Source organism: Amblyraja radiata, chromosome 24 (genome assembly GCF_010909765.2).
Source record: "Amblyraja radiata isolate CabotCenter1 chromosome 24, sAmbRad1.1.pri, whole genome shotgun sequence".
Classification (NCBI taxonomy): Eukaryota; Metazoa; Chordata; class Chondrichthyes; order Rajiformes; family Rajidae; genus Amblyraja; species Amblyraja radiata.
In genome coordinates, this window is record NC_045979.1 from 33,574,578 (window position 1) to 33,586,722 (window position 12,145).

Here is a 12,145-nt window from a genome sequence, read left to right on the forward strand (position 1 = left end):
CTGGTGCTCCCTTATCCACTCTACCAGTTGCATCCTCGAAAAATTATTTAAGATTCGTCAGACATGATTTAACTTTCATAAATCCATGCTGACTTTGTCCAATGATTTCACCACTTTCCAAATGTGCTGCTATCCCATCTTTAATAAATGACTCTAGCAGTTTCCCCACTACCGACGTTAGACTAACTGGTCTGTAATTCCCCGCTTTCTCTCTCCCTCCCTTTTTAAAAGGTGGGGTTACATTAGCTACCCTCCAATCCTCAGGAACTACTCCAGAATCTAAAGAGTTTTGAAAAATTATCACTAATGCATCCACTATTTCTGGGGCTACTTCCTTAAGTACTCTGGAATGCAGCCTATCTGGCCCTGGGGATTTATCGGCCTTTAATCCATTCAATTTACCTAACGCCACTTCCCAGCTATCCTGGATTTCACTCAATTCCTCCATCTTATTTGACCCCCGGTCCCCTGCTATTTCCGTCAGATTATTTAAGTCTTCCTTAGTGAAGACAGAACCAAAGTAGTTATTCAATTGATCTGCCACGTCTTTGTTCCCCATGATCAATTCACCTGTTTCTGACTGCAAGGGACCTACGTTTGTTTTAACTCATCTTTTTCTCTTCACATATCTATAAAAACCTTTGCAGTCAGTTTTTATGTTCCCTGCCAGTTTTCTTTCATAATCTATTTCCCCTTTCCTAATTAAGCCCTTTGTCCTCCTCTGCTGGACTCTGAATTTCTCCCAGTCCTCTGCTAGGCTGCTTTTTCTGGCTAATTTGTATGCTTCATCTTTTGTTTTGATACTATCCCTGATTTCCCTTTTAATCAACGGATGCACTACCTTCCCTGATGTATTCTTTTGCCAAACTGGGATGAACAAATGTTGTAGTTCATCCATGCAGCCTTTAAATGCCTTCCATTGCATATCCACCGTCAACCCTTTAAGAATCAATTACCAATCAATCTTGACCAATTCACGTCTCATACACTCAAAGTTACTTTTCATTAAGTTCAGAACCCTTGTTTCTGAATTAATTATGTCTCTCTCCATTCTAATGAAGAACTCAACCATATTATGGCCATTCTTGCCCTAGGGGCCACGCACAACAAGACTGCTAACTAACCCTTCCTCATTACTCAATACCCTGTCTAGAATAGCCTGCTCTCTCGTTGGTTCCTCTACATGTTAAATTGGATAGTTATATGGACGGGAAAGGAATGGAGGGTTATGGTCTGAGCGCAGGTATATGGGACTAGGGGAGAATACGTGTTCGGCACGGACTAGAAGGGTCGAGATGGCCTGTTTCCGTGCTGTTATTGTTATTATGGTTATATGGTTATATGTTGGTTTGGAAAACTATCCCGCATACATTCCAAGAAATCCTCTTCCTCAGCACCCCTGCCAATTTGATTCGCCCAATCTATATGTAGATTGAAGTCACCCATTATAACTGTTTTACCTTAGTTGCACGCATTTCTAATTTCCTGTTTGTTGCCATCCCCATCTCCACTACTACTGTTAAGTGGCCTATACACAAGACCCACTAGCGTTTTCTACCCCTTAATGTTCCGTAGCTCTACCCATATCGACTCCACATCCTCCAAGCTAAAGTCCTTCCTTTCTATTGCGTTAATCTCATCTCTAACCTGCAATGCTACCTCGCCTCCTTTTCGTTTCTGTTTATCCCTCCTGAATATTGAATATCCCTGGATGTTCAGCTCCCAGCCTTGGTCACCCTGGAGCCATGTCTCCGTGATCCCAACTATATCATAGTCATTAATAGCTATCTGCACATTCAACATCCACTTTATTACGAATGCTCCTTATATTGAGACACAAAGCCTTCAGGCTTGTTTTTACAACATTCTTACCCCTTATACTATTATGCTGAAAAGTGGTCCTTTTTGATTTTTGCCCTGGATTTGTCTGCCTGCCACTTTTACTTTTCACCTTGCTACCGATTGCTTCTACCCTCATTTTACACCCCTCTGTCTCTCTGCTCACACATTTAAGAAACCCGCCACCTCTTATTCTCTGTTTATTATATTTTTCTTCTTTCCCCTCCACATGTTGGGTCTGAGTGCTTCCCTTCTCTGCCTCCTGCCCCACACACTGTCTACTAGCTTTCTCTATTTGAGTCCCTCCCCCCAACCGTTCTAGTTTAAAGTCTACCCAGTAGCCTTTGCAAATCTCCCCGCCAGGTTATTGGTCCCCCTCGGGTTCAAGTGCAACCCGTCCTTTTTTACAGGTCACACCTTCCCCAAAAGATGTCCCAATGGTCCACAAACTTGAATCCCTGCCAAGTGCACCAGTCCTCCAACAGGCCTTTAATGCCAGTGATCGGAAGACACAATTTTCTCCCAATTGAAGCAATCTCAATCAAAACACCAGCAATAAGCTCATGGCACCTTTCAATGGAAACAGAGTAGTTTACCTTGAAGAATTATTTGATTTTTTCGAAGTTGCACACGAATATTCAAGTCCTGTTGGAACAAGGAAATAAAAATCAATTTCACTGCTTTTCACTTGCAGTTGAACAAGAGAACATGTTTGTCTGATATAAGGGGTTTATAGGCTTAATAGACAGGCAATGTTTCTTCATTGTAATTTGCAGCAGATGGCAGTTGTTGGCATGACAAGCTGGAGCACTGGTTACAACTCAGATCGCCAACAGTAAGGCGGTGCAGTGGCGCAGCGGTCGAATTGCTGCCTCACAGCGTCAGAGACCCGGGTTCAATGCTGACCACGGGTACTATCTGCACGGAGTTTGTATGTTCTCCCTGTCACCGCGTGGGTTTTATTCAAGTGCTCCGGTTTTCAAGATTTGCAGGTTTGTAGGTTAATTGGCTTCTGTAAATTGTCCCTAGTGTCGGCCTTAGGTGTTGGGGGGCCCAATCGGGAACACTTTTGGTGAGCCCCAGGTCGCCAGCCAAGGTATGTAGAATCATAGACATATAATTAAAGTCTATAATAGACTTTATATCTCAATGGTAGAATGCAAAGTAATCAAAATGTGCGCTTAAAATGTGCACGCGACTTAATGCACCAAACAGATCTAAGCTACATTTTAATATAAATGTGCATACATGTAAGCCTACAAGTAACAAACAAAATGTGTAGATCACCTCAGAAAAGTACATAGTTACAATATCACTTGTTTTATTGAGTGAAATTTAAAAAAAAGTAATTTAATTAAATAGATCCTGGAAAACCAATACCCATTGGTGAAAAACCAATCCAGGCATTAAATTTTGGGCTTCAGCCCCATCCTACCCTTTGGTCTTTACTCCATCCTAACTTAGTTGTGTGCGTGATGTGTGTGTGTGTGTTAGTTCTCTGTGTGTTATGTGTGTGCGGGAGGGAATGAGAGAAGGGAGGGAGGGAGGGAAGGAGAGAAGGGAAAAGAGAGAGGAAGGAGGGAGGGAATGAGAGAAGGGAGAGAGACCGGCGGCGGGAGCGGATGCTGGGGTCCGGGCGGACGGGTGTGAGCTGAGGCCGAGGTTTGTAAACGTTGCTCCAACCCCCGGCCCGGCCCTCCCTGTATTGTTCACCGCGTCTTCCCGGGAAGAGAGAGGGGTGGAGCCGGGGATGTGTGCTTGAAGCACGGCGACTGGAGGGGCGGGGGCACAGATCCTATAGCGAGCAGATTTATAGCTCCGCGGGAGCGCTCCCCGGGACCGTTAGGGAACGACCCACCTCCCCCTCTCCCCCTTCTACATCCCCCCTCCCCGTCTACCTCTTTCTTCCCCCTCCACCCCACTACTCTCTCTCCACCCGGGGTAGATCTACCCGAGCCGAGAGTAAATTACTCTGGCGCGGGCCCCCCTTACTCGCGGGGCCCAGTTGGGAGCAATCGGTCCATTCGGATTAAGGCCGGCCCTGGCTGGATCACTAAAATAAAGCAGGTGATTTCACGAGAGGGCTAGTGCCTGGCATGAAGCATTACAGTTCGGAGGAGATGCTGGGTTGATGGGGTTTTATTCCATACAGGAGAGGAAGGATGAACCTATTACAGGTGTGCAAAGCTACGAGGAACAAGATGGCGGGGCACGTACGTGCAGCGACTCAACACTTCAGGAGCCGATGTTCCTTAATTAGTATTATTTCAGTTTATTTATTATTGGGTGCCACGTATGCATAGGTGAACATGTCACACGATGGCGCAGCGGTAGAGTTGCTGCCTTTTACAGCGAATGCAACACCCGAGCACCGGAGAACCGGGTTCGATTCCGACGACGGGTGCTGTCTTTCCCTAGTTTGTACGTTCTCCCCGTGACCTGCGTGAATTTTCTCCAGGTTCTTCAGATTTACCCCACACTCCAAAGACGACAGGTTTATAGGTTAATTGGCTTAGTAAATGTAATTTACCCGGTGGGCCGAAGGGCCTGTTTCCGCGCTGTAGCTCTATCCCAAATCATAAACAACCAAACATCGGTTCGAGGCACAATGGATATTCTGGGTGCATACGTAGGCATAATGTGTATGCGTGTGTAAATCTGTGTGTATGTGTCACAGTATGTGTACGTCAGTGCATGAATAATTTTTATTATTGCCCATTTGTCAATACTTGGTTGCTGGGCTCCAGAAATACATTTCCCAGTGCTGGTGTAGGCCAGCTTTAAACTAGATTTGCAGCGACATCAGTCCAAGCATTTCCACTTTCCGGCATCTCCACATGACAGACACTCAAATATGGGAAGGGAACAGAAATTATCCGTAAATGTGGCGACAGTTAACTCCCAGAGGACTGTATCAGCTTTGGTCCACTGTAGTAATGTTGACCATTAAGTACTTTTTTTGCTGTTATTTTATTGTTATTTTTATCTTGTACATTTGTGCTGTGCGCCTGAATTTCATTGTATGCACCACTTCTATGACAATAAAGTAATAAAGATAAAGAAAGTAAGATAAAGGAGATGGGGTACTTCGTGGGAAATCAGCACAGCAGGTGTGCGAAGAAATGGAGAACATAGGGTTGGGTTAAGGAGTAGAATATTTGGAGGGTATCTGAGCAAGATGTATTTTTAAACTTAGATTGTGGAGGCACTTGAATTGTCAAGTCTGGGAAGACTAGGGATGAGGGGCTGGTAAAATGAATTAGTATCGATGGTACTGAATGGTCAACATTAACACATTGGCCAAAGCTGATACAGTCATCTAGGAGTTAACTGTGGCCACATTTACGGATAATTTCTGTTCCCTTCCCATATTTGAGTGCCTGTCATGTGGAGATGATGGACGGACTGATATCAATGCAAACCTAGTTTAAAGTTGTGTAATCATAAGAGGAAGTTCTAGCCAGGAAGAGCGGAAGCTAGATCAGCCATGATTGAATAGTCTATTTCTGCTTCTATCACTTATGATCTTATGAACCCCCACCCCCCCACCCCCACTTCCCCTTCTTCTCCTCATTCCCTCCACTACTTACCAGTGCCGTTGATTTTCACTACGAAACTACAGGGCACGTCACTGCTGGAGATGGACACGTTGACCATTTCACTGGAGTTTGATCCACGTCTATTTGAGGCTGTGCAATAATATTGATGGTGCTGGTGTTTGAAGGATTGACAATGTAGATCCAGGGTATTGTTGTCTGAGATCTTTGAATCCCCAGATGGGGTCTTTTCATACCAGCTGTAGCTAATGGGAAGGGATCCCTGGACCGAATCACAGGACACTGACACTGAGCCCCCGAGACAGGAGACATTAGCTGGTGACAGAAATCCAAGCACAGGAACAGACACGGGTTCTGTGGGAAAGGAGCAAACAGTCAGACACTGAGTGAACATCTGAAAATCAAACACTCGCCAATATCCAACATTTCTGTAACTTAGCCAGAGCCGCCAGGTTGGAATCTGACCCATCCATCTCCATAGAGTCATAGAGTCATACAGCATAAAACAGGCCCTTCGGTCTAACTTGCCCGCGCTGACCAACACGACCAGGCTACACTAGTTCCACCTGCCCTTGCTTGGCCCTTAACCCTCTCAACATATCCTATTCGTGTAGCTGTCCAAATGTTTCTTAAATGTTGCTATAGTACCTACCATAACTACTTCCGTTGGCAGTTTGTTTCATGCAGCCACCAACCGGTCTAATCAAACTCAAACTGTGTGTGGACTGCAATTATGAAGTAAATCGACTGTGACACCCCAGTACAGATGAGGACAATGTCAGCTACTCAGATGTTACATTACAAAGTGACAGCCAAATTGCCCGTCAGAAAGCCCCTTCTTCTCACAATCCATTTACCAGATTAATTCATCTCTGTGTCTCTCCGTCCTCCCAGCTGCCAGAACTACCACGTCTGCCACTGTACCAGTACACAGCAGCACCATCTCTCTTTGTTTTATAATACAGTACACAGCAGCACCATCTCTCTTTGTTTTATAATACCAGTACCGCAGTTAAAAAAAAAATCTTGCTTTAATCTGAAACTGCCACAAATCTACGATACCAACATTCAAACCCATGATTAGTGCATTAGTCTCTTCGGCAAGCAGAAAGTGGCGGAGATAGAAAGATATGGCTAGTTGTGGCATCCCGTTGTAGGTGGGGAAAATGTGGGAGGATTATATGCTGTGTGCGACGGCTGATGGGGCGAAAGATAAGCTTATTCTGCTTACCACCGGGGAAATACCCGGGTGGAGAGGCTGGCTGGCTGCCGGGCGGTGGGTGGACAGTGGCTGCTTGGTGGTGGCGCATTGACGGGGCAGAGCATCGTTTTAAAACATGGGGTGCGGGGGGGGGGGGGGGGGGGCACAATGAGGCCTGACAGCTAGTACAGGGGTCGGCAACCTGCAGCCCATGACCCGAAATCATCCGGCCCACAGTCGTATATTTTTTTCGCGACCTTTGAACTACAGCCAGTTCTTGGGCAAGCAGGCGGCCTGGGTGCTACAACCAGACCTGCCAGTCAACCTGGGAGCTACAGCCAGTCCCGATGCAGGCGAGCCGACCTGTGCGCGCATGCGATCTGGTAACTGCAGGTCCTCTGGACCACCGTGTCCGCTCCGACCAGCAATCACCCTGTGCACTAGCATCATCCGACACACTAGGGATAATTCTCAATTTACCGAACCACTTAAGGGCCTGTCCCACTTACGTGTCCTTGGCACGCAAATTACGCGACCTCATGGTCGCGTTGAGGCGCACGGGCGTTGTACGGCCGCGCTGGGCCAGTCCCACTGAGAAGCGCGGAGGGGTATGTAGTTGTGCGCGACATCGCGCGCCGCTCCGAATTTTTTGTAGCGAACGAAATCTTCGCGCGTCAATAACCTGTCGCGTAACTGACGGCCAAAGTGGGACAGGCCCAAGACCCTGGCGTGACGCAACGTTTCACCTCCATCAGCAGCAGAAGCAGGCAAAGGATCGCCGAACTGGACCTGAGGCTCACGGCCGTTGTGGTCCGGATCCGCCCCCCACTTCTACTCCCAGAGCGGGGCCAAGAAAATTAAAGATGGCCACAAAATGCAGGAGTAACTCAGCGGGACCGGCAGCATCTCTGGAGAGAAGCAAAGGGTGACGTTTCCGGTCAAGACCCTTCTTTACTGACTGAAGAAGAGTCTCGACACGAAACGTCACGCATTACTTCTCTCCAGAGACGCTGCCGGTCCCGCGGAGTTTCTCCGCGGAGTTTCTCAAGCAGTGAGCCAATCTTCAAATTACGTCGATTAGGTGGCCGATTAGGAAACGGGGAGATGCAACGAGACCTGGGTGTCATGGTACACCAGTCATTGAAAGTAGGGATGCAGGTGCAGCAGGCAGTGAAGAAAGCGAATGGTATGTTAGCATTCATAGCAAAAGGATTTGAGTATAGGAGCATGGAGGTTCTACTGCAGTTGTACAGGGTCTTGGTGAGACCACACCTGGAGTATTGCGTACAGATTTGGTCTCCAAATCTGAGGAAGGACATTCTTGCCATGGAGGGAGTGCAGAGAAGGTTCACCAGACTGATTCCTGGGATGTCAGGACTTTCATATGAAGAAAGACTGGATAGACTCGGCTTATACTCGCTAGAATTTAGGAGATTGAGGGGGGATCTTATAGAAACTTACAAAATTCTTAAGGTGTTGGACAGGCTAGATGCAGGAAGATTGTTCCCGATGTTGGGGAAGTCCAGAACAAGGGGTCACAGCTTAAGGATAGAGGGGAAATCCTTTAAGACCGAGATGAGAAAAACATTTTCACACAGAGAGTGGTGAATCTCTGGAACTCTCTGCCACAGAAGGTAGTTGAGGCCAGTTCATTGGCTATATTTAAGAGGGAGTTCAATGTGGCCCTTGTGGCTAAAGGGATCAGGGGGTATGGAGAGAAGGCAGGTACGGGATACTGAGTTGGATGATCAGCCATGATCATATTGAATGGCGGTGCAGGCTCGAAGGGCCGAATGGCCTACTCCTGCACCTATTTTCTATGAATCTATGTATCTATGTCACGAGCTCCAGACGACTATGCGTACGCATGAAATCGCATGCGACCACGAGGTCGCGTAATTTGCGTGCCAAGGACACGTAAGTGGGACAGGCCCTTTTACCAACAAACCTGCGCGTCTTTGGCGTGTGGGGCAGGTGAGCCGTGCTGGGCGCTACAGCCAGTCCTGGGGCTCGCAGGCGACCTGGGCGGGACAGCCAGTCCTGGGGCAAGCGAACCGACATGGGACTGGCTGTAGCTCCCACGGCACAAAACATGGAGGGGGGGGGGGGGGGGGGGGGGGGGGGGGGGGGGTTCTCACTGATCTGTTCCAGTCGTATTATTAATTTGTGTCGGAATGCAAACCTCTGACAGGGTGATATTTTGTTTTACAGTTCAGAGGCAGGGAAATGTGCTGCGTATCCCAGTTGAAGTGGGTGGCCGTTCAGTGGGACAGAGCCCGCACTGGGCGAGAGCAACATGAGTGGGGGTTCCCGAACCCCGCCCCTACCCCGCAGGTCTCTGCACTGCTTCGGAGCCTCGGGATATCGGTGCTGCCCTGACCTTCCCGGAGAAAACATGGATCTGGCATTTCAGTGGAGACGTCAAGTCAATCGCTGAGAAACGTACCGTCAGATACTTCTAGATGTACGGAAAACATACGACGGCCAGCAGATGTTGTCATTCCACAGCTGTACCATCCTGTATCTCCAGAGTGAAGATCCTCCACAGCCACAGTAAATATTCCTCGTGCCGGGTGATCGGTGATTGACACTCTTCCACTCCGTCCGGGTTGCCCATTTGTTTCCGCTACAATTGTAGACAGGCGACACGACTCACGGCACCAGTATTTTGTGTGTGAGCGGTACTCTGGTGCATAGTGGCAATCGGTTGTGATCGCTCTTCCCACGACTCCTCTTACATACTCCTCTCCCCACACTGCACCTGAAACTGAGGGGTGAAACTTTCAGATGGAGAGCAAATGACGGCGGCGCGGCTCTGGCTGCAGCGGCTCTCCGGCAGTCCTGTTTGTTTTGTGTTTTTTGGGTTGTTTATTTTCGTTTTGGTTAGTCTAGTTTTGGTTTTTAGTTAGTGTTTTTGGGGGGGGGGGGGGGGGTTGAAACGGGGCTTGCTGTCTCTCCCTGCGGGGGAATGCGACTTTTTTTGTCGTATTCCCCTTCTCTGCCTCCGTCTGCGCTGAGGCCTAATGGCGGAGCTGGCGACCTCGAGGCTCAGGAGGCAGAGCCCGCCGGGACTCGCACTGAGCTCGCTCCCGTGAGGACGGCCCGGCTCGGGGCTGGAACAGGGCTTTCGTGAGGGGCTGTGACGGCCGGCCCGAGGAAGGAAGGTGCTCCCGTCGGAGTAGCCGAGCTCGGGGAGGTACGGCGTTCCCGGCCCGAGGGAGGAGCGGCGCCCAGTCGGGGCGGCCTGGCGCGAGGGAGGAGCGGCGGCCTGGCGCGAGGCTGAGACGGTGGCAGTACTCACGTGAGGGCGATCCGGCTCGGGGCTGGAACGATGCTCCGGGGGCTGGGACGGCAGTTCTGGCGGCGGTGGCCTGAGACCGGGGGTTCGGCCGCGGGCCAGCGGCTGCGTCAGCAGGTCTGGTGAGCGGCAGCTTCGACTACCCCGGGCCGCGGTGTTTGAGCCGCAGGACAGGTTTTAACATCGCCCGGGGGGTATCGCCTCAGCGCAGAAGGAGAAGAGGAGGGAAGAGACTGCAGCCCTAAGACTTTTGCCTCCATCACAGTGAGGAGATGTTGGGTGGACTCACTGTGGTGGATGTTAATATGTGTTTATTGTTGTTTTTTATTGTATTGTATTGTATGTATGACTGCTTAAATTTCGTTCAGACTTCGGTCTGGATGACAATAAAAGGCTATTCTATTCTATTCTATTCTATTCTATTCTAAATGAACTGTTTAATGGAAATAGATACATTTTGAAGATTACATGAAAGAAAACTTAAATAGTTCCATGATGTGTCATATTGCTTCACGGCCAATGTCTCCGGTCTGAAGTGCAGGCAGTGCTGTTATTGTACCAGTTGTGTCAGTGTTCTGTCCCCGGGTCAGTGCATATTGGGTTCACTTCCCACTCCAGATCCCTGAGCAGAAACTGGGCTGGGATCGCAGTCCGGTACTGAGGGAGCGCGGCAGTGTTGCAGGAGCTGCCTTTCAACAATCCCAGGCGGTGCCCGGCCTCTCACCCTACAGAAAGACCCTACTTTGCTGTTTCATTGTCGGTGCCGCCGGCTGCGCTGCCAACATTCATCTCTCAACCGACACTGGGCCGGACCCTTGTTTAGTCATTCACAGCCTTTACAACGCCCTGACTGAGGACAGAGGTCGGACGAGTTGCAATAAACCGGGTCCCTTACTGGAGAGCGTTACTAGCGTGAAAACGCACACCGCCAGATTCACGGACAGTTTCATCCCAGCTGTTATCAGGCATCTGAATCATCCTACCACAAACAGAGAGCGGTGCTGAACTCCCATCTACCACTCTGATGACCCTCGGAATACCCTTGATCGGACTTTGCTGGCTTTACCTTACACTAAACGTTATTTCCTTTTCATGTATCTATGCGCTGTAAGAGGATCGATAACAATCATGGATTGTCTTTCTGCTGGCGAGTTAGCTCGCAACAAAAACACTCTACCTCGGTACACGTGACAATAAACTAAACTGAATTTGAAACCCGCTGGTCATCTGGGACAGGTTCTATTCCCAACGACCCCGGCTCGCCTTGGACCTTTCAGGACGACTGGGACGCGGATTGGAGAGAGGATGGAGAGAGATTTGGGAGTGGGTGGATAGAGCGAGGACAGTGGTTCAGTCTCATGTACCGGGGAATTTTTGGGTTTACGACAGATTTGAGTTGGACAAATGCAGGGAATATTTAAACTGACACAATGAGTCCACAATCGTGACTTCCACCTCAGTTGTAAACATATTTTGTTAGTGTAGAATTAACTTCCTGTTGATGTTGGAACCTCTGTTCTTCGGTCCAGGTGTCTTGGAGTATCTGCTCCAAATTTATTCGCTATTTTATGCCTTTCAACTATACCCGAACAGAGTCTATATATTCAAATGTGATTTCAGATCCATCACCACAATGCACTGAGTTCCATTTCTCCCATTACATGTCTACACACACTTAACCATCTCTGCTGTGGAAAGGGTGCACGGGACCCCAACTAATATTGATCATTGGAATATGAAGATCTGGCTTTCACTTACCGGGCAGCGAGGAGATGAGAAGAATGGGAATCCACATTGTTTCATCCATAGTGACAAGGCCAGCATTTGTCTGTCTGTCGCTCAGCTCTGAGCTCTCAGATGCAACCGCACCTCTCAAATAGCAATGAGGAAGAAGGGAACAGGAAGTCACACCGTGAACTACAGCGAGCCAGTAGCAGCTCGACACGATGTAGTGTGAAATGCTCAGGGGTATATTTAGCAAATGGTTGGGTCAGTTGTTCACAGAGTCATACAGCAGGAAACAGGCCCTTTTCCCCAAGCGTTAAACCAATATGCTCATCTAAGTTAGTCAAATTTGCCAAAAACCTTCCCTACCAAGGACCATGTCCACGGGCCCATTACATATTGTTATTGCAGCTGCTTCAACCACTTCGTCAGGTATGATGTATCCGTAAGGATGGAGCGGCGGTTATCTCTGTACTCAGAGTCTGTTAACACTGAACAGTGATGGAAATAATGACAGACAAAAAA

At 48.6% G+C, this 12,145-nt stretch overlaps 1 protein-coding gene across 1 annotated transcript in view; it reads right to left on the reverse strand.

Moving 5' to 3' along the window:
• The window catches only part of LOC116986997, a 114,330-nt gene extending 102,628 nt beyond the window's left edge, over positions 1 to 11,702 (reverse strand). The window contains exons 1-3 of the mRNA XM_033042880.1: positions 11,654 to 11,702; positions 9,044 to 9,364; positions 5,430 to 5,750 (exon numbers count right to left, since the gene is read on the reverse strand). Of these exons, the coding sequence (XP_032898771.1) occupies positions 5,430 to 5,750; positions 9,044 to 9,364; positions 11,654 to 11,702 (691 nt within the window). The remainder of the gene's footprint in view (positions 1 to 5,429; positions 5,751 to 9,043; positions 9,365 to 11,653) is intronic.
• Positions 11,703 to 12,145: the final 443 nt, after the last annotated feature.